This window comes from Indicator indicator, chromosome 2, assembly GCF_027791375.1.
Source record: "Indicator indicator isolate 239-I01 chromosome 2, UM_Iind_1.1, whole genome shotgun sequence".
Taxonomy (NCBI): Eukaryota; Metazoa; Chordata; class Aves; order Piciformes; family Indicatoridae; genus Indicator; species Indicator indicator.
The window spans coordinates 25,657,468-25,677,639 of NC_072011.1; the positions used below are offsets into that span (position 1 = coordinate 25,657,468).

Sequence of the window (20,172 nt, forward strand, 5' to 3'; positions counted from 1 at the left end):
CACTGAGTACTTGTAGGTTATTTGTAAAGCAGCTGTGGAGGATCTAAAAATAAATAAAAACATCCAGATCTGTTTTCATGTGCTCAAAGTGCTTGATCAAGAGGTCATGGCCTGCACTGGAAAAAATACTCACGAGTTCATAAGTTGGTAATCACTATCTAGTGCATTTGCTCTCTCATCCTATCTTTTTGATAATTCCTGGTTTTGGTGTCAATGCTAAACCATTGGGTTATGATAGTTCTGCCACTTTAAGGAAGGAAAAAGGTAGTACATGTAGGAGACTATAATTTACTGCTTGCTTTTATGCTCACTTGTAAAATATGCTGATACAGCTTAATGGGGTTTTTTAAGAGCATTTTTTCATGGGTTGGAAGTGCTAGTCTATGAAGGATCTTTATTTCATCTCAGAGAGGACGTTTTCTTGTCTGTCCATCTGCTGTACACATTTGTAATAGTTACACCTCCTCTTTTCCTGCTTCTTCAAAAACAAAAATTCCACTTCCACTTCTCCAGGGTACTAAGAAAATAAAATTTATGGGAAGACAATGAGACCGTCATCTTCATACTTTACAGAAGACAAAATTAAGCCAAGGTTTAGGCTTTTCCAATACAATAAATGTTGATCCAGAGACAGTAAATGTTTATTCTGTTCAACATTGAGTTGCCGTTTACATTTCAATGGGAGAAGGAACAGCTAGGGCAGAAGAGCAAGAGAGTAGTCTTTAGTTTCCTTCACTTTCTCTTGATTAAAAACGACAGGGGAATAAAGCGTTGTCACAAAAACCCACACACACCCCCTTGTCAAAATAAACTAATTCTGTAAAAGGACCTGAGTGGCTTGCTAAAAATTGAGATGTTCTGGTGACAGTGAGACTGGGTGCTCACATGGTCAGTATAATGATGCAACACAGTATTCAGTAGTGGTTTATGTAGTTCCTTGGTAGTTTAGAGTATTACATGCAGAATATAATAGAAACAACTAGAGATTAATTTCATTTGAGCAGTGACTAAATATTTTCAGTAGTCAAACTGCTTAAGTTAGTGGTTCAACTGTCTACTTTGTCATAATCCACGCCTTCTTCCTGCCTTAATTTTTGTTCTGCACAACGTAGCCCATAGAAGATTCTTTGCAGTCGTGGAGCCTCTCTTCTAGAAAGCCGTAAGGTGAGCGTACACGTACATCCCTTCCTGTGCACAAAGGTGTTGCTTCTGTTCTCTGCCAGCCATTTTAATCTGAATGGGAAATCTGTCTAGGGACCTGAGTACAGTAATTAGCAGTCTCTTCAGAATGTCAGAGCAGAATTACCATTGTAATGGTTTAGCTGGAGGATAAAAGGATTGAATTTGGGTCGGCCTTCCTGCCAAACTAAATGAGTTGCTATGGGAATTTTCAAATACGAGAGGCGTTTACTTAAAGCAATTTGGCGGGTTTGAATAAACTCCTAAATTACGGGGTTTAGAGGAGGGATCCCGGCTTTCTCTGGCATAGGCTGAACAGCAAAGACGGCTGTTAGAAAGCTGCTTACATTCTTAATGAGAATAAGTTGATCCGTGCTCCCGTGCAGGCTATCAGCTTATTAAAGCTAAACTGTTCCTGCTAAATACAGTACAGTAAGCACATTTCGAGAGACAGTTTGCAACAAATCCCTGGAGTAAAAAACAATCTGATTGCTCTAAACATAAATTGAATTTCCTTTGGTAGATTAGATCTATCTTCAAGTAATGCTATTAAAAATTGTTCTCTGTATTGTTTCAATAAACATTAACTTGCTATTGATTTCAACTTTCTTCTGCACATGTAATATTTATTTACAACACTTGTCAGATTGCTTCTGAAAGGGAGAGGAGGGCATTGAAGGTTTCTTTTGAAAACAAATAAGGTGCTATGGCCCTTCGAACTTTTTTCAGGTCACATGTAAATGTTTTCCCTGCTCAAGACTATCTTCTCTCTGAAGGGAGATGGGCTTTGACCTGCTGACTTCTTTGTCAGCACCAATGCTATTGAAATGTGAGGAGATGGACTTGGTGTTTTCACAAACGCCTCGAGTGATGAACATCACTTACGCTTGTTTAACCTTCAGTTGTGCCCAAAGAGTCAGCTCTAGTAGCAAGAACTGATGACCAGTGTTTTGCATTGCTTGTTTGGAAGCATATATTAATGTTCTCCTAGCCACTTAGGTTTAATAATTTATGGAAAGAAATAGGGAAGTTCATACATGCTTGGATACTTTAGTATTAGATTTGAAAATATATATTCAATTTCCCAAAAATTATTTATATTTGGTATATAGCTTAAATCTTAAGTGTTGCCCCGTGATCCTGTTTTAGTATGTATCTCAGATCTTCACTTATAACTATAAGGATATGGTGGAGGAACTAATTAATTTAGAATTTTGTTTAAAGCAGTAATCTTACATCACTAGCAGGAATCCTGTAAATTAGCAAAGGAAAATAATAAATTTGTGCTGGTGATTCAGTAGTTGAACAGCTGCTAAGTTCTAACAAATTCCTGAACTGTTACTAATGATGCAGATGAAACTTTGGTTTGTAGCCTGAGGGTATTGCTTCTGTGAAGCTTTAGAACTATCTCCAAAGAAATTAGATAAGGACAAGAGCAGCATTTACTATTACTAATACTCCAAATTTTAGGTGTTCATTTAAAGTTACTTTGAGAAGTATTGGTTCCTCATATGAATTATTTGTGCTCCCAAGTGTGTATGCTTAAAATTTCCAGCAAATTGATTTAATCAGACTTGATCCTCACCCCTGGACTCTTATATGTAGTAGAAGAGGACAGCAAAATCTAAAGATATCATCTAAGTGTTTGTGAAGTGGCTTGTGAAACTGAAACTATGAATACTGCTACTTCCCTAAGAGGGAAAGAGGGAAGCTAAATGATGAGGGGACATGAACAGCATTTTAAAAAAGAAAGTATAGAAAAAGCAGTGCTGCAGAGAACAGTCCAGGACACTGAATTGAACTAAGTGCATCACGTAGATCCATAGTACTGATTGTTTACAAGAGTCGATGCTATTTAGGGAAACTATGGGGGGGGGGGGGAGCTGGGGGGTGTTAGTTTGTGTTTTGGTTTGGTTTGGGGTTTTGTTTGTTTGGGGGGGGGGGTTTGGGGGTGTAGTTGATTGGTTGGTTGGTTGGTTTTCTGCATTTTAGAGTTTTGGTTCCATAGGTTGGGGGGTTTGATTGGAACTTGTCCTAGTTCAAGTCTTGTGCCCTCTTTCTCTCCTCCCCTTTGCTTGACTTGCACAGCTGAGGTGGAAGTGGCAGTGGGAGCACAGGAACAGCTTAAACTTTTTCTTACCAATTTGGATGTTGGGCTATGGTTATTTGATTATTACTGATAGCTGAATCTGAGCAACTTAGTATGATCTTAGTTTTACAATATCTGGGAGGAAAGTAGGGGAAATTGCTACCTAACATTTCTCTTAAATTTCCTATGAAGGGTTTTCATGACCCAAGTATTATTGATCAGTCACACCAGAGAAACATCTTTCTCCAGAGTGAATGAAGGCATGCATCAGACAGGTTACCTGATAAAAGATGGGTATTTTCTTTGAGGAATATTCTGTCTTAAAATTTATGGTTTTATCACCTAAAAGTATGAGATACAAAGAAAGTCTAGATAGGAGTCGAATTATGTATTATGTTGTTTTAGGTAAAACTGAGTTGAACCTCCTGAGATCTGAATCTGATGCCAAATAACAGTATGTTTTCATGACATGATGAAGCTGTTGAACAAATACTTCGCTGCTGAATCCAGCTGCAGGCTATTTATTTTTGGGGTTAATGTAATAGAGCACTTGTCAGGCCTTTCCATGAGCTGATTTTATTTGCTAAATGGTAGAAAAAGTGACCCACAAGATTTTCTGCCCATTTTTGAGAGATAAATCACTTTGCCAAATGTATCACAAATACCAGAGCACACAGAAGTGTCAGGAATTTTTGGTGGGAATACCACAGTGGTGAAGAAGTGGAAAGCTATGCAAAGTATTTGTCTGTGTTTGGTTTATTTCTAGGGTTCTTGGCCCCTGCTGGACCAGGAATCTTGAGAATCAAAGAAATTTGCATTCTGCTAGACCAATAGGGGTAGCAGCTGTTTCTTCCCAAGGCTGTCCCCCTTTTTCTGATAAATTCTTCTAAAGTATTTTTATACATTCTCCATTTAATGTTGCTTCTGCTGAGGCATTGTTACATTGGTCACTGATATTTAAGTTCCAATAGTTTGTTTCTTTCTGCTGTACACAGAATCACAGAATGTTAGGGGTTGGAAGGGACCTCAAGAGATATCTAGCCAGAGCAGGATCTATTCTGTTCATGTTGTCACTAACTTGTAAGCTTTTGGGAGTAGAAGCTATGCATGCATGTTGGTGGTATCTGACCTCAGGATCAGAACAGTTTTATGATACACTGTTATGCTAAAATTAACGTTACATGCAGAGGCATGAAAATTAAATGCATCATCTTTAAGTCTGTGATCCTTACATCATAGAATTTTTGGCTAAAGAGTATCAACGGTTTGCACTTAGAATAGTTTTGTAGATGAATACAATATAGGAAAAGGGAAAGAAAAATAGGAAAATTGATTATTGTAGGGTCCTCACACTGTCAAATCATGTATTTTCAGTTTGTTAACTTGGAGCTTTTAAACTGCTATGGATTTAAAGTTGGTGGTTGAAGGTGTAAAAATTACCAGTTTAGGATGATGTTTTTGAAGAGATTTAAATTTAGGGTTTTTCAGTGTCTTTATAGCACTGAGTGTAAATACCAAAGAAACCTGGAGGTCTCTGCAAAACATGAATGGGTATCAATAATTATGATAGAAAGGGTTGAGATCATAGACTTTGTTTCTGATGAGGTAATCTACAAATGGGAGAAACATACTTCACACAGTTTAACCACTAGAGGAGCATGATTAATGCAGCTGGTCAGGGAAGCTATAATGATACTCCTCTACTGAAGGTCAGCATCAAGAAAGAAGAAAAATCAGAAAGGAAAATGATTGTAAGTAAAGAGAATCTGTCAAGCTGAGTGAAAAAAACCCCAATATTCTAGGAGAAAGAGGAATAAGAAAAATAAATTAAATATTTTAATAAAAAGATGATTCTGTTGGTTATCAGGTGGTGGATTCCAGCTGAAAAAGAAAAATCTGTGCTTTTTGTGTGGAAATTAGGCTGCTGGGCTTCAGAATTCTCAGGACTAAGACTCTTGATTGCACATGCCGCTGAGTCAGTTGATAGCTCTGCACATGGGAGGTCTCAACTCCCCTCAATTTCTCCTCCCTCATGCTGCCACAAGTGTGAGCCTGCAGTGAGTTTTTTCAGGTTTGTAATGTGCTAGAACTATTCAGATTTTTTTTTCTTAATGTCTTACCAAATTATCAGATTAACATTTGAGTCATGGATACAGGAGAGCAACAGTGAGGAAAGAGTAGAATTGTGACCACCAGTTAAATTGGCTTAAAGTACCACAGGATTGCTAGCTTCAAGGGCTTTTTACAGCTTCAAAAATAGTTTTTCACTTCTATGACAGCAGTATAAAGCTGTGGCTCAGCCTAATCATCCAGAACTTATTTGTAGCCTAGAAAAAATATATTAAGATAGTGTTTTAATTTTTTATATTCTAGAATCAGCTGTTGTATTTTCTAGGTAAACTTGTCTGAACATGTTTCAGCTAAAATTATTCTCTGTAAGTTTTTCATCTGATTGATTCCCATTCCATTCTCTGTTTTTTAAGGATTCAGCTTTCTAAACTCAATTGTGCAGAGATACACAGCAGCTTTTTTTTTTTTTTTTTTTACAAACTCTGTGGAAAAAAGTGCCATTAATTTTTCCATGTATTGAATCACTTCAGAATTTTCCTAGCTCTTCAGGCCTTTCGGACCTGTGCTGTCTGTATTTCCCTTAAGGAAAAGGGCTTCACTTACCTCTTCCAATTGATGACGAATAAATTAATATTCTTTAATTACTGTGTCCAAAAATAGGCATTTGTTTTTAGGTTTACTTTTTAATTTTTCAGCCACATCTTGTAAATAAAAGCTTTAATTGTACTATCTCTGGAGGGTTTGGGTTTCTTTTTTTTCTTTTTTTTTTTAAGTAAAATTTTTACACACATTAAAGTAGGTTTTTAATGCAAAATACTATGTATAATTATATAGTCCATAAAGTTAGATAAATGAATTTAAGGATTACTATGAAATATTCATGAGATTCTGGAGTTCAGGAGATTGATGGACTACGGTGACTTAACCTGTTGTAGAAAATGTACTTGAAGATGCTTTTGCTTATGTGTGCACCTTGTCTACTGGAACAAGAAATTATAATTCTACAGTCTCTTAAAGACTGTTTAATTGTGCATATTTCAAGTATCTAAATGGAGTCAGTTTCTCCTAATAATTGGATTCAAGCAATGTTTTTAGGGAGTGCTTGAACAATATTTAAACAGATCTATACAGAAAGATTTGAGAAACAACCAAGGATAAAAATCTAGAAATGGGAAAATGAATGTTGTTTGTGTAACAAGGACTTGAGGATCATTCTAAAAACAGGTGGAAATTGTATATCAATATGCAGTTGACAATGCAATATAGTGGTGGGCAAGACACTCATGGTCAAAGTGTAGGAAGAAAGTAAATTACCACTTGAACAGTTTGATCATATTAGAATGGGTTTGTTTTTTCAATATTACTGTTACTTGTTTTCTGCAGAGTTGATACAATATGTATTTGGCTTTTAAGGTTTGTTGAGAGGCTATAAGGCAGATCCTACGTAGAGATACTACAGCGAATGGTTTTTTGAGCGTGACAGCATTGAGCCAGGATGGCTCAGTGACTGTTTTTTCAGCCACAGTTCAGGGAGTTATCGGCTTACAAAATGAAAAAGGAAAACCATTAAATGAAGTTTTAGTGTAATGTCTGATCTGTAGCAAGCTATACAGATACAACATTATAAAATACGTGAAGAGCAGCAACAAAAAGAAGCACAGAAGTCTGTGCTGTCCCAGTATAGCAGCGAAATTTGATTAAGTGTATACGGTAGAATCCTGTTAAATGGTTACTGAAGTGTAGTGTCTGTGTTTCTGCTGAGAAGGCAGATTTTTAAATTGGTCTGTACAGGAGCAAGGAAGGATGTGAAATTAATTATTTAAGATAGGCCTGATACATGCTTCTCTCATTCAAGAACAGAAAATTAGACTTAAATGTTTTATCATGCAGGTTTATTTAATTATTATATACAGAATAAATGCTAATTAGTTGATTCTGGTAATATAACATTTGAGGAAAGAAGAGGTGAAAAAATTCTGGTAATTTCTTCACGGATTTTCCAGTAGGTGAAGTCCTTGATTTTGGCAAGGTTCTCACTGATGCACAGATACTTCATGATCTATGTAGATGGACGTTGTCATTGTACTTGTTATACTACGGTCTCTTTCCTGTATGTGAACTGGCATTATCTGTAATTGATTGTAGGAGATACAGTTCTGAAACGTGACCCATATGCAAAAATAGTCCATTTTCTTATGTATGCAGAGCATCTGAATAGTTTGGGGGAAGGGGGGAAGCTAAGTTTTACACCAGAGTTATCCAAAACCACATTTTATGGAATATTGTGGTGTTGTCTTCAAATGAGTGCTTTAACAGCTGATGCTCTTACCTGATAGACAAACTCACAGCACATGCATACTGCTGCTCCTTGGCAGCACATGCTCCTGATAGCATCCTTCAACAGCATTCTTGAGGCAGGAAGGGTTTACTTGCTTGCAAAACAGTCACAGGTTGGAGCTCTATTCATGAATAAGGGAATGTGATTAAGTTGGTCAGTTGGACCCAGCAGTACAGCTCTCTGGGGAAGAGGCACTCCTCAAAGGCCCTTTGTGCCAGGCTCTGCCAGGCAGTGCTGAGTTTTCATTCCTGTCTGTGGAAAATAAGCATTGGCTGGTCTCTAAAGGCTGAAAGGAAAGCTCAATAAATAGCAAAGAAAGCCTTCTCCCTAGCAACACACTGCCTTGAGCAGCCTGAGCCGTTAAACGGAAGGTCATATGATTGACATACTTGTCCCCTAAAGAGAGTGCACACAATTCTTTTTTTTCTGCTTGTCTGTGTTTTTAAGCTGTGTGAGAGTGGGTTTTAGCTAACCGTACAAGAGAGGAGACTAGCCGGTTGGAATACTACCACCCCTTTCTTCTGGACTTCATCAGCTCGGAGTTCAAGAACAACAGGAAAGGCATCTTGTTTATGAAGAGAACTTTGATTTTTAAACAGTAATGTTTGTATAATAGTGCCAGTAAAATACACGTAAGACATACATTTGATAATACTGCCTTCAGCTGAACTGTCTGTTGCTCATATAGTTGAAAGCAGCTGGAAGTAACTTTTGTGGGTTTAGTACTTTATTACTAGCTGTTGAGAATTACTGAAGGCATATACTGAGTGCAAATGTCCTTTTGAACTTTCTATGTTATGTTTCCTCAGTTGGGCTAGAAATTTACAACTGAAGTCACTTTTTTGGAATCTTACTTTAAAAAAAATTTCTCTAGATGGTAGCTTTATAAAGAAGTCTGTATTGAAGTTATTAGATGACTCCACCTTAGGAATTACATATATGAAGAAAAAGTGTCAACAGCACTGTGCCTTTGCACTCTGTTGTTTGGAAAATAAAACAATTTATGCAGATTTTTGAAAAAGGGAAAGTAGGTGAAATGCAGAAACAATTCTTTAAATTACATTTAGCTGCCATTGTTCTCATTGAAAACATGACCACAGCAGTAAATGTGGCAGTCTGAGAAGCTATTGGAAGACCAATAGTTAGTTTTATTTTGTTGGTCTAAAGAGAGAGATTTCTGATGTTCTTTCTAGGTTACTATACTTAATACCAAATACAAATTTTCTTCTTTTTTTTTTTCCTCAGGGTAGGAACAGATTTAAAAGCATAATGAACATGTTTTCCATATGAAAACATGAGGTCATATTTCAGTACAATTCTGAGAATGAAAGGCTTTGTTTGTGTACTAAAACATTAGCAAAGTTGGAAACAAAATGAGCAGGCGCTGAAGTCTCTAGTGTTTACAACAAATTAAAAGTTTTGAAATACCTTAATGATGTTTGTCCTGTGCCCCTTGCCTTTACATTTGAGTTCAGTATCATCATTGTTAACGGAAATTTACAGCCATTCAGAGTGTACAAACTCAAACTTTGAATACAAGACTCCTGGAATAATAGAGGAAAAATAAATGCCACAGGTCATGCCAGACTTTTGTACAATTAATTTTAATCATTCCATTGTTATATTTCTAACAAATGCCACTAACCTGTACCTGTTAGAACCACCACATTGATCATAGGTAGTTGTGTAGGCTAAATTATTTTTATAATTTACTTAAAGCTCAAGATGGGTTAAAGCGTTTTCCCTAAGAAAAGTGGACGCAGTCTCCAAGTGTTTTTCGCACTGTTCAGTCTTTTCAAATGGCTACAGCTGGAATAAAGACCAGCATAATACAGATGGTGTTTGATTTCTACTCTGCTCCAATTCCTAGGATGTCGATAGTGCTGTATGTGGGAAATTTTCACCAGAGGCTTGCCTGGTAGTATCTCATTCACGGTGCTTCTGCTTTAGCTCCTGCTTTCAGAATTGAACTAACCAGTAAGAAGGAATTTTGAATGTCTACCATTCCAAAGTTAGAAATACCAAAAATAAAGCATTTAGCACAGCGTTTTTTAACTGGGCTTCCACATTGCTAAAAATAGATTTAATGCTTTAGATTGCATTATTGATAGTTATTTCATTTGCATCTTAGTACAAATGTTAGCAACCATCTGTTCTAACAGTTCTTAATGCATTTAGGTATAATTTTGTCTTTTTGAAAGCGTTTTAGAAAGTACTGTATAAATATCTTTTGGCAGTTCAGTGTATATATGTCATGAAAAACGCCTTTCTCTTCTGGAGCTTTGTGAATTGCTGAAGCTGTTTTGTGTGGTGTATAGAAGTTCTCATCACTGATTTTATTAATGCCATTAAAAGAATGAGATGTGAAGGAAAGAGGAATGATAATTAAAAAATAAAAAAGCTAAACAAAACCCAAATGCTGAAATTAGAGTATTGTTGAGTGTCTACCATAACTGATACAAGGGACTTTATTTCCTTGAAAGTCCCAAACCCTGTGATGTAAACATGAATCTGTCAAATCTTTTCTAAAGTAGTGTTAGAAAAGACATAAAAAGTCATTAAGGTCAAGCAGAGTGCAACTAATGGTTCCCTTCCTCCCTCTCCTCTCAAAATATATTAACAACTAATACCCAGAGGGTCTACAGTGAAGCAAACCTGTGAGTTCTACTGATGCAGTTTTTCAGTCTGGCTTATAAAATGCACTTCATGTTGGTTTTCTGTACCTTATCTGTATTTTCTTCCTGCAGAAATGGAAAGGGAGGGAGGGAGGGCATAAGGACTCTAGTAAGCCAAGTATCATGATTAAACAGGAATATGTCAGATAAGGTGATGGGAAGCATAAGAGGATATGCTGCCTTTTCCCCGAGTGTATCTTTAACATTATGACCAATGAATTTGTCAAGTGAAACAGCACAGTCTTCTTTGCATATCATTTGAACTGAGAGCTTGCTTTGAAGAAGATAAGCAGACTGTGTTGCCCAGAAGAAATAATGATGCTAATTTATCTTTCCTTGTCCTCACAGACATAGCCGAGTGCATCAGCATTGAAAAAGAAACTGAGAAATAACGGAGTTATAGTTTGCCACCTATTCAATGCCACAGTATTTTTGATGGCATACAGGGCTCTACAAAATACGGCTGATCCTGAAGTAGTGATTTATGTGAAGTAGTCTTGAAAGTATTTGGAAAAGTTTTCTCTGGTGCAAGAAAAACTTCCAAATTGTGCTACTAAAGACCACTTCAGCAAATGCTCCTCAGTACAGCCAAAGCTATATTGCAGGTTCTCTGCTCCATCTCCATCAGAATTGTATAATCAAGGATGAGAAAGTCTTGAGTAACATGTTTACTGACAACTTCTTATTACCAGTATTTACATTCTAGCATAGGAAAATTTTTGTCTTTTTTTTTGTCTTTGCCTTTTTTTTTGAGAGGATGGGATGATGGGATGTAGTGGAGTAGTTTACATGAAGTCTGATGTCTTGCAGTAGGTAATTGATTGTGTAGGTACTTGTTTTCAGACTCGTTTTAAAAGCTCTTTTCTTTGCATTTTACATCTGATTACCTGAAATCTTGCCTAGAATTCCATTGTCATATATACTTCAGTCTTTTAACAACTTAGATATTAAAAAAAAAATCCCTCCAAACGCAGATTAGATTTTAAGTGTATATACCTTAGTTTCAAGAATTCATATGTGTTTTAGTCTAGGATCTTTTGTAATATATTTTATAATACAGTGACATTTGAGATCTGTTCCTTAGCTTAAATTGTGTATGTCTAGGAGTTTGTAGTGTATTATTTGTGAGGGTTTTTGTTTATCAATTTATGAATGGAAGGATTTTGTTCTTGAATGGAGACATTCATGTGTAAAGGCTGTTTGACTGGCACATGGTTTGTTAGGAATATTTACTGATCTACAAGTGAATTGCAGTGGAACATTTTTCTTTGTCAGGAAGATAAAAGCATTCTAGAGCCTGAGAGGAGAGTCCAGTGATTTTCACAGTACAAGCCTCCAAGCTGCAGCTGTGCAGCTATATAGCAGCTGGAGTCTGTAGGAAGGCAGGGTGGCAGACGTCAGAAGGTCATAGTGCTTCCTGGATAAGATCAGTAACAGTAAATATTTCAGTGAGGCTATTGTGTTTTACTAGAATTTATGTTAAATTAATACAGTGCAGATGGATTATGCTGTACAGATAGACAGTTTAAGAAGTAACAGAAGTCTTTGTAATATATTTCCAGAGGTAGGGCGGTAGAAAAGTTATGTTTATTGTATGTGGCAATTGTTAATGATTTTCTGTTTCACAGAGAGTTTTAAGTATCTGTTCTTGTTTGTTAGTACAGTGTTCTTCCACAGCTGCCAAGTTCTTTGAAGTTCTGCTTGGAGTGTGCGTACAATTATTTAATGCCTTGTGTTGAGTATTGCTGTTTAACCAAAAGCCGTGAGCCTGGTGAAACATGCTTGCTGCACTTGGCTGGAGAAGATAAAGACTGATTTTTAGCCTCTTGTATTCACAGTTGATTTATCCATCATTTCGCTTCACCATCATTTCCTGTTCCTTTTTCAGCACCTGCTCTGATCCTGACAGGGCAGCCCTAGAATAGCTTATAACGGACAGCTTCCTTAAACAAAGCCAGAGTTGGCTGCATTTGTTGAAAGATAAAACTCTCTGCAGCCTTTCTTAGGGTTGGGCTCGATTCAGCTTATGAGAATTCATATAAAGTGTGACAGGATTGCAAAAACATCATCCAAAATGCATTAAATTTGGAAACTAGGCTATAAATGGAAGTCACAAACATCATCTAAATAATTATATCTGTATTATAATGAATGTAGGAAAAAGGTCTATTTGTTGTATTTTCCAGAGTAGTTAAGGAAAAGGAGCATTATACAGGGAAAGCACGTACATTTGTACAGGAATGCTGAAAGCCTTCCCTGCCAGAGCTGGTAGTGATGAAGAGTCAGAGTATGTTCTGAGACTTAGCTGGGTAAGACTGTGAGGCTCAAGGAGCTCTGTCAGGTTGAGGTATCCCTGCTTTGTCATATGAGTGGATTGTTTGGTTTGTGAATTTAACTCAACTACAGTCACCTTCCATGTGCATCAGTTTAGGTCTGTCAGTAATATGGCAGGGGCAGTATGGGCACTGACGGGCTTCACTGGATGTTAGCTCCTGGATTTCTGCTCTGTAGTGAGCACTTCTGCTTTGATCCTTCTTTCTGTTTTAAGCTAGTATCTTTATTTCCTTCTCTGCTGTAATTTGTTACAGGCTTCTCAGATTTGACTGTACACAAAATCTAACAGTTTACCTGTCACCTCTGAAGAAAGAAAATACTGTTATCTTTTCAAGTCCTTCACTGACACAGCGCAGTGAAATGCACTTGTGTTTGGAGTCTGTATGCCTGTTTGTCTTCCACCTTGATACCTTATCTGTGTACTATGTATATGTTTTGTGTATAAATAAGTTAGACTGTATGATACTCTAAAAGGCTATTGTATGTGTAGGAAAATCTGTGGCATTTAAATGGCTATTAATAATTTCAGAAGCATTAGTTAAAATAATTCTCTGAGGATCTTGAGGTATCTTTGGTTGAAGTATAACTCAGACATTGATAAAGAGAAGTCATTTAAAAAATTGAGTGCTTTATCTGAGCTCCTTATTTCATTATATGAAACAGGCTCTTCTTACTCATGCTGGTTTATTACATAACTGCATTCCTCTTATTGAGACAGTATTACCTAATGTAGGAGATAGAATGGTAGTTTTAACTGACCATCAGTATGGTCAATGGTTTGTGTTTAATTTGAAATTGTTTTATTTTGGAAAGTGTTTCCCCAGAGACTTCGTGTAGGTGTAGAACTTGTAGTTGTTACTAGTGTTTTGAACCTTGTGACTATTAAGCTTACTCGGGCAATGATTAGGTAACAAATTACTTAAAATGATAGTGATCACTGGCATATGGTCAACAAATTACTTAAAATGATAGTGATCACTGGCATATGGTCTCTTTAGGGTCTTTTTATTGCTGGCCCAAGGAGAGCTGAGCTACTGTGAGGGATACTGGCTGTGTTCACAAAGCAGTAGCCACTGTTGTTTGAGCACAGTTGGCTTTGTTAGGATTTACTGCCTACATCTTCAGTATTTGTATTCAATGACAAGTTGCAAGTGCTTGCATTTAAAGAATTATGTTTCCTGATATCATTTAAGTTTTTTTCCTAATCTGCATGTTAAATTGTATGGGAGAGATACAGGAAAAGCATTGGAGATTTAGAGGATGAGAGGTTTGAGTCAATCACTTGAGCTTCAACTTAGTAATGCAAATCTGGCTTTAAGTGACCTTATTGATGTTTGCTCAAAGTAGCTTCCTTTCGGTACAAATGACTGAGCTTTGTTGTAGCTATTGTACGTGTAATGTACTGTCCCTTTAGAGATTGCCTTTATATCCCTGATGCAACCTCTTTTTGCTTTAACAGAGAGTGCCTGCAGAAATGCCTGGAGCTAAGATAGATTGTATCCTAGTGCTTCACTTGATCATCTGTCAGCAAAGAAGGGAAAGGATAGGGTAGGCAAAAATATGTGCCTGTTGCTTTATCCTAGCTCTTGGAAATTTGAGGATTTGGCTACTGGTGAATGATGTTCAAGTGGAGAGCTTGATACCAGAGAATGAAGGACGTGACAGCATATCTGAAAAGGTCCTGACCGTTTCTGTGATTCAGACCTTGAAGAAAGGTGGCAAGCCATTACACGTTGAGGGTGTAGTATTGCACGTTGAGGGCAGTACTATTATTACCTTGGTGCAAATAGTGCTAAGCACCCATGTCCAGAGCAGGTAGTGTTGTGTACTAAACAGTGCCATCTTCTGGGAGGAGTCAGAATGATGCCCTTGTGATCAGCATTAAAGAGGTTTATAAAAATTTGTATTGATGTGTTTATTTCATTTGGATTTTTTTTTAATCTATGTAAGTGCTTTGAAAACAAAATACCCAAATTTGAAAGACAGTGTTAATGTCAAGTAATGCAAGTCCACATCCAACATCTGAATAATCACTGATACACTCTTTAAGGAACAAGTTTAAACTACGTTTTCAAGTGTGTTTAAAAGAAGAGCTTATTCAACTGATAAGCTGTGCTCCAGACAAGTAAATCTCAAAAATAAAAGTTAAGGACTTGGTCTGCTTTGTATGCTGAAGTCCATTATTATTTTTGTAAATGTCATTCGTAAAGTCTAAATAATTGCAGTGTCTTTTCTCATAGGAAGTATAGTGACCTAAAAGAAAACGTTAAAGATCCAAAGTATGAATTATTACCTTGGTTTTGTTTTATTCCTTTTAAATTGTTGTAACTCCTCCTTTTTTGGATGTCATAGAAAATGTTTTCTGTATTAACATTGCCATCCTATAAATAGTGACATTTGGGAAATACTCACTGTGCGAAATCTGGGATTAGTTACTAAAATTATCCTAGCAAGTAGAATGTAAGATTCAGCATTTACTGAGACACATTAATGGTGTCAGATCAATCACCTGTACACTTATTTGGAGGAAGTCAGCAATTTTAGTAACATTAATGTGACTAAATGGGAGATGAGGCTGGCATTGTGAGGAGGTGTTTTTGTTACACACTTCAATTAAATAAATAAAGGAACCTGAGAAAAAAGCCAATAACAAAGTTATAACCATTATGAGGGGAAGGAAAAAGAGGAATCAATGTGTTAAGAATCCTTATTGCTAAAATAAATTGGATAAGGTATATCCTGAATGACAAGAATGTGAGATCTAAATAGGCAAATAGATTTGGAATTGCTTTTATTTCATTATGATTGTCTGGGTAATTTACCAGCAAAGATGCAGTGGTAGTTTCTAAAAACCAAACTAAATTTTCTTTGCATGTAAATTGTAAGTCTGTTTGAGTATGCCATATTAAGCGTGCTATAATCAGAGGGTCTCATTTTAATGACTATGGAGCCTGAGGATTTTTTGATAATATAGTACTTAAGTGTACAATTAATTTGTAGTTTAAATGGCAGTTGAACGTGTATTTACTTTTTCAGTATTAGTGTTACTTGGTCTGTCACACAATGTTTAACATATAAAGAAATATCCGACTTTCAGTATGTCCTGAATGTTTAACAGCAACATTTTATGTTTATGTAATCTTTGTGTTTATGCAAGTCCCCTCAGTATTACAGTTAGGAATTTAATTTCTGACATCTGAAAATAATCTAGTATTGACTGACCTTAACATGTTGGCTTTAAGTTGCTGATAAAAATCAGATTTTAAAGTTTCCATTGCAGGGGATGGTGGTCCTTGAGCATGCCTCACACACAGTATTACATTTTCTTACATACAATTTTTTTTTTCTTGCAGTTTATTAAATTACTTCTCTGTAGTTTGGGAATGAAGTATGTATAATAATATTTTGCTGCAATCTTGCCTGAGAAAACATGAATGCATACATTTGTAAGCCTCGATGTAGATAATGCTATTAACTCTTAAATGGTTTGAAATAGATATTTCACCAGTGCAGTGCTGTAATGAACCCAAAGTTATTTAATAGATTGTTGTTATTAGTGTCGATTGCTATTCCTTTGTAGCTTCTAATTCTGTTTTTTGGTGGGGTTGGTTTGGTCTGGGTTTTAGGGTTTTTTTTGGTAGTCACTCATCCTCTCAGAAGTCCTAGTACAAGCAGTCTGTAAAGTTGTAGTTTAAGAAAGGTGGACAACACTTACCTGAGCTCAGACTAGATTTTCAGAGATGGGTGTTGCAGTATGTTATTATCCAGGTTCACATTAACTTGAAAAATACTGTTCCAAGTATCTGGAAAACATTATGTGAGTAAACAAGATAAGCAAAAATTTAGGAAATCCTGTTTAGCAAAGGAAGAGTGCAGTGTAACTGACACTGAAGCTGCCCTCTTTTCCGTGTCACCAAGAATTTCAGCTGTTGCATTCTGAACAAGAAGTGAGGTGGTAACTTAAAGTAGACACTGACCATCTCTCTTGGGCTTCCTATATTATAATCTTGTTTTCTGGTTGATATAGACAAAACAATTGGTAGTATGCCTGGAAAGACAGATCAGAAAATGTCTGATCTCAAAACTAAAATTGTACAAAGTAGACATATTCTTGTTAGAAAATGAAACTGTGAGCTTTTTTTACTGAATACTGCATAGTATTTATGAAAGCTGCAGGATACCAGAGGAGTGTATAACTTCCAAGGAAGCAATTTACAATGAAGAAAAAACAAGAATGGTATATACTGTGTAAATAGTAGTCATATATTGATCAGAATTCATCTACATCTGCTAGAATTAAGAGTTGTGCCTTACAGCAGTTGTTGATGTCCTGCTTGGAAAGCTACTTTATTCCACTCCCCTCTCCCTTTGAAGAGGTCAGTATCAGCTAAAGTGGAGCGAGTTACAATAAATAGAAGATGCTTAAAATTTTTGGTGTCTATTCTTCCTCTAGCCCAGTAATAAAATAAATGAAAAGATTGCTTGAGGAGCACATGAAAATGTTTATTAAAACTTGAAAAAAAATTCCTTAACTTACCAAACTCAGCTTGCACTTAACTCTGGTTTTATCATTTAAGATATGAGCCTATTCCACAACTCTCTTGAGATGTTCATGAATACTACTTAATAATAGACAACAGGTAGCTTGCACTTAATTTTGAGGAAAAGTTGACAAAGCTTGCTAGTTTTGTGACTAGTGGTATTTTGCTTGGTTAAAACTTGAAGACCTTTTGTTCTAGATCCCATGTATCTTGTTTCTTAGCGAATTAATAAGTCTGATTTTCTTCCCATCTTCTCACACACAGGCAGAAGGTGAAGACAGCCTTAAAAAGATGCAGCTGATGGAGCTTGCAATTCTGAATGGCACCTACAGAGATGCCAACATCAAATCACGTAAGCGTGTGATAAGCTTAAGGACCAATGACATAGCGATTTTGTAGATTTTGATTCCTCAAGCTACTTTTTGGCAAATGTTCAGTAGCGACTGTATTGGTGAATCAAAGGCAGTAAAAGGTCAACATAATAATAGTAGCTTAGCTGTTGCAAAAAGATCTTCTAGAGATAAACTGTCAGTTTTGTTTGATTTGGGGGGGGGGGTTCTTCCCTCTATTTTTAAACAGTGTATCTTGGTTGAAATATTTACAAATAGTTCAAAAAATTCAAACCTTAAGCCAGACATTCGGTATATAGTAATTTTTAACTCAATACATACAAAGGACAACAGACTCCTTTTCAATCTTAATTTTAGAGTTTTAATTTGAAAACGTTAAGTGTATTTGGGATACTTTGAATACGTTTTTCTTTATTATATGCCTTTCTTTCATCTTGCTTGCATGTGTCCCTCCAATGTTACGTTTTTCCAACAATTCATCAACTGATTTCACAGCTGAGTTCACAGGGTTCAATGATGTAATAAGCCACTTGTACAATATCTTCCATTACATTTGTGTGAAAATGCTTTTGCAAATGCATGTATGCACAGTTTCACACTTGACAATTAATTACATACACCTACTAATGAGAGCATATACCTATTATGTATGGTACAAATTATTTTCTCTTATTTCTCATTCTGAAAATGTAGTTGCTGATAGCCTTCCAAAGTAAATTTTTGGTGTCACTGTGATACAGATGTCAGAAGCACAGTTAAATCATTCATCTCACTAGGGGTCAACGTTTCAGTGTCCAATATGTTTGAAGTTTGGAATGCAGTTAGGTCAATTTGAATGTGCTTACACTAGTGTAATTATTCTGATTTGAAAAGAGACATAAGCAAGGGCTTTTACCACTACAATGGTAGTGGTAAATGTTTCAGCCCTAATGAACACTTTAATATTTAAAGCTAGATCAGTGTTAAATATATTTTAGTCTCTAAACTATTGGCAAATTTATGAGTAAAATAGCTCTTCAAGGTAGCTTAAATTGATGCAAACTGTTGCCCTTGAGTCCATTTTATTCATGCAGGTGTAGGAGAGGTGATTCAGTGATTCCAGGTCATCTTTAACTCACTGATCCTGCAAATCAGAATTTTGTATATGTTTAAATACAATTTTAACACACATAATAACTCTAGATTCATATAGCAGCTCTGCATAACTGAGTGTCTGTGGACTCTCTAGTTGCACTAAATTTTATATTCCATATTTATGACAGTATTTTCCGTGTATCTCCTGCATGCATCTCAGTCTCATGCAGTCTTGATAGCATAAATGAAGAAACGTGGTCTAAATTGAGCTTTTGTGCTGTGTAACCTGTTTGAGAAATCTACCTCACTGTTTTACAATGGCTTTTTTATTTTGCATGTTCATACTTAATCACACTGGAAAATGGAAAGCTGTTTGCATTTGAATGGTGTGCTTTGGCACTGTGTGATCAGCGCATGTACTAATGATTTCCTTTTATTTTTCTTCTTTCCTACTTTTCCCCTTTTTTCCCATTCTTTCCACGTTTTGTACTGCTATCTCCATACTTTCCTCTGAATTTCTTTGCTTACTGTAGCAGCCCTTGCCTTTTCTCTTGCAGCAACAGCCCAGGCTCCAAGGATTATTACCGGGCCTGCGCCTGTTCTCCCACCAGCTGCCCTGCGTACTCCTACGCCAGCTGGCCCTACCATAATGCCTTTGATCAGACAAATACAAACCGCTGTCATGCCAAACGGAACTCCTCATCCCACCGCTGCAATAGTTCCACCTGGACCCGAAGCTGGTTTAATTTACACACCATATGAATACCCCTACACACTGGCACCAGCTACATCAATCCTTGAGTATCCTATTGAACCTAGTGGTGTATTAGGTAAGATATTTGTCCATGGATGACTGGAGAATGTACTGCTTATAGTTTTGTGATATTTGCAACTTAGAGTCTGTGGAGCTCAAAGAGAAAAAAATGACAGAACAGTGTTATTTCGGGTATATCAAAACTGCCTACAAACCCTGCTCAAATTATATAATTCAAACATTTTCATATGTTTTCTGTTATTAAATGCGTCAAGTATATTAATATGATTACCAAAAATAAAAATCTTAGTGCTTGTATGATACTAGATGGTGGATACATAGAAAAGGGGGAAATAACCCAAACAAAAACAAAAAGGGAAAGAAAAAAATTGACACAACAAACCAAAATCGAAATTAATTAAAGAAAAATATGACAAACAGGTAGAAGTTCAGATCTATTATATGCCATTTGGGCTCCCATAAATACCAAATTTCATGGAATGCATTGGGTTGGAAAGGACCTTTTCAGGTCATCTAGTCCAACCCCTCTGCCGTAAGAAGGGCCATCCTCAACTAGATCACATTGCTCAGAGCTCCATCAAGCCTGACCCTGAATGTCTCCAGGGATAGGGTTTCCACCACCTCACTGAGCAATGTGTGCCGGTGTTCCACCACCCTCATACTAAAGAATTTCTTCTCATGTCCAATCTACATCTACCCTGTTCTAGTTTAAAACTGTTGCTAGGGGACTGTTAAAACAGTCCTTCC

General features: G+C 36.5%; 1 protein-coding gene across 4 annotated transcripts in view; it reads left to right on the forward strand.

The window, feature by feature from the left end:
- QKI (QKI, KH domain containing RNA binding) overlaps nucleotides 1-20,172 on the forward strand; it is a 147,331-nt gene that overhangs the window by 118,732 nt on the left and 8,427 nt on the right. For 2 of the 4 annotated variants that reach the window (XM_054397988.1, XM_054397996.1), the window contains exons 5-6: nucleotides 17,491-17,578; nucleotides 19,184-19,480. In XM_054397988.1, coding sequence (XP_054253963.1) covers nucleotides 17,491-17,578; nucleotides 19,184-19,480 — 385 coding nt within the window. Of the gene's footprint in view, nucleotides 1-17,490; nucleotides 17,579-19,183; nucleotides 19,492-20,172 lie in introns of all 4 variants that reach the window. The other 2 variants (XM_054397979.1, XM_054397970.1) reach the window with 2 other exon arrangements.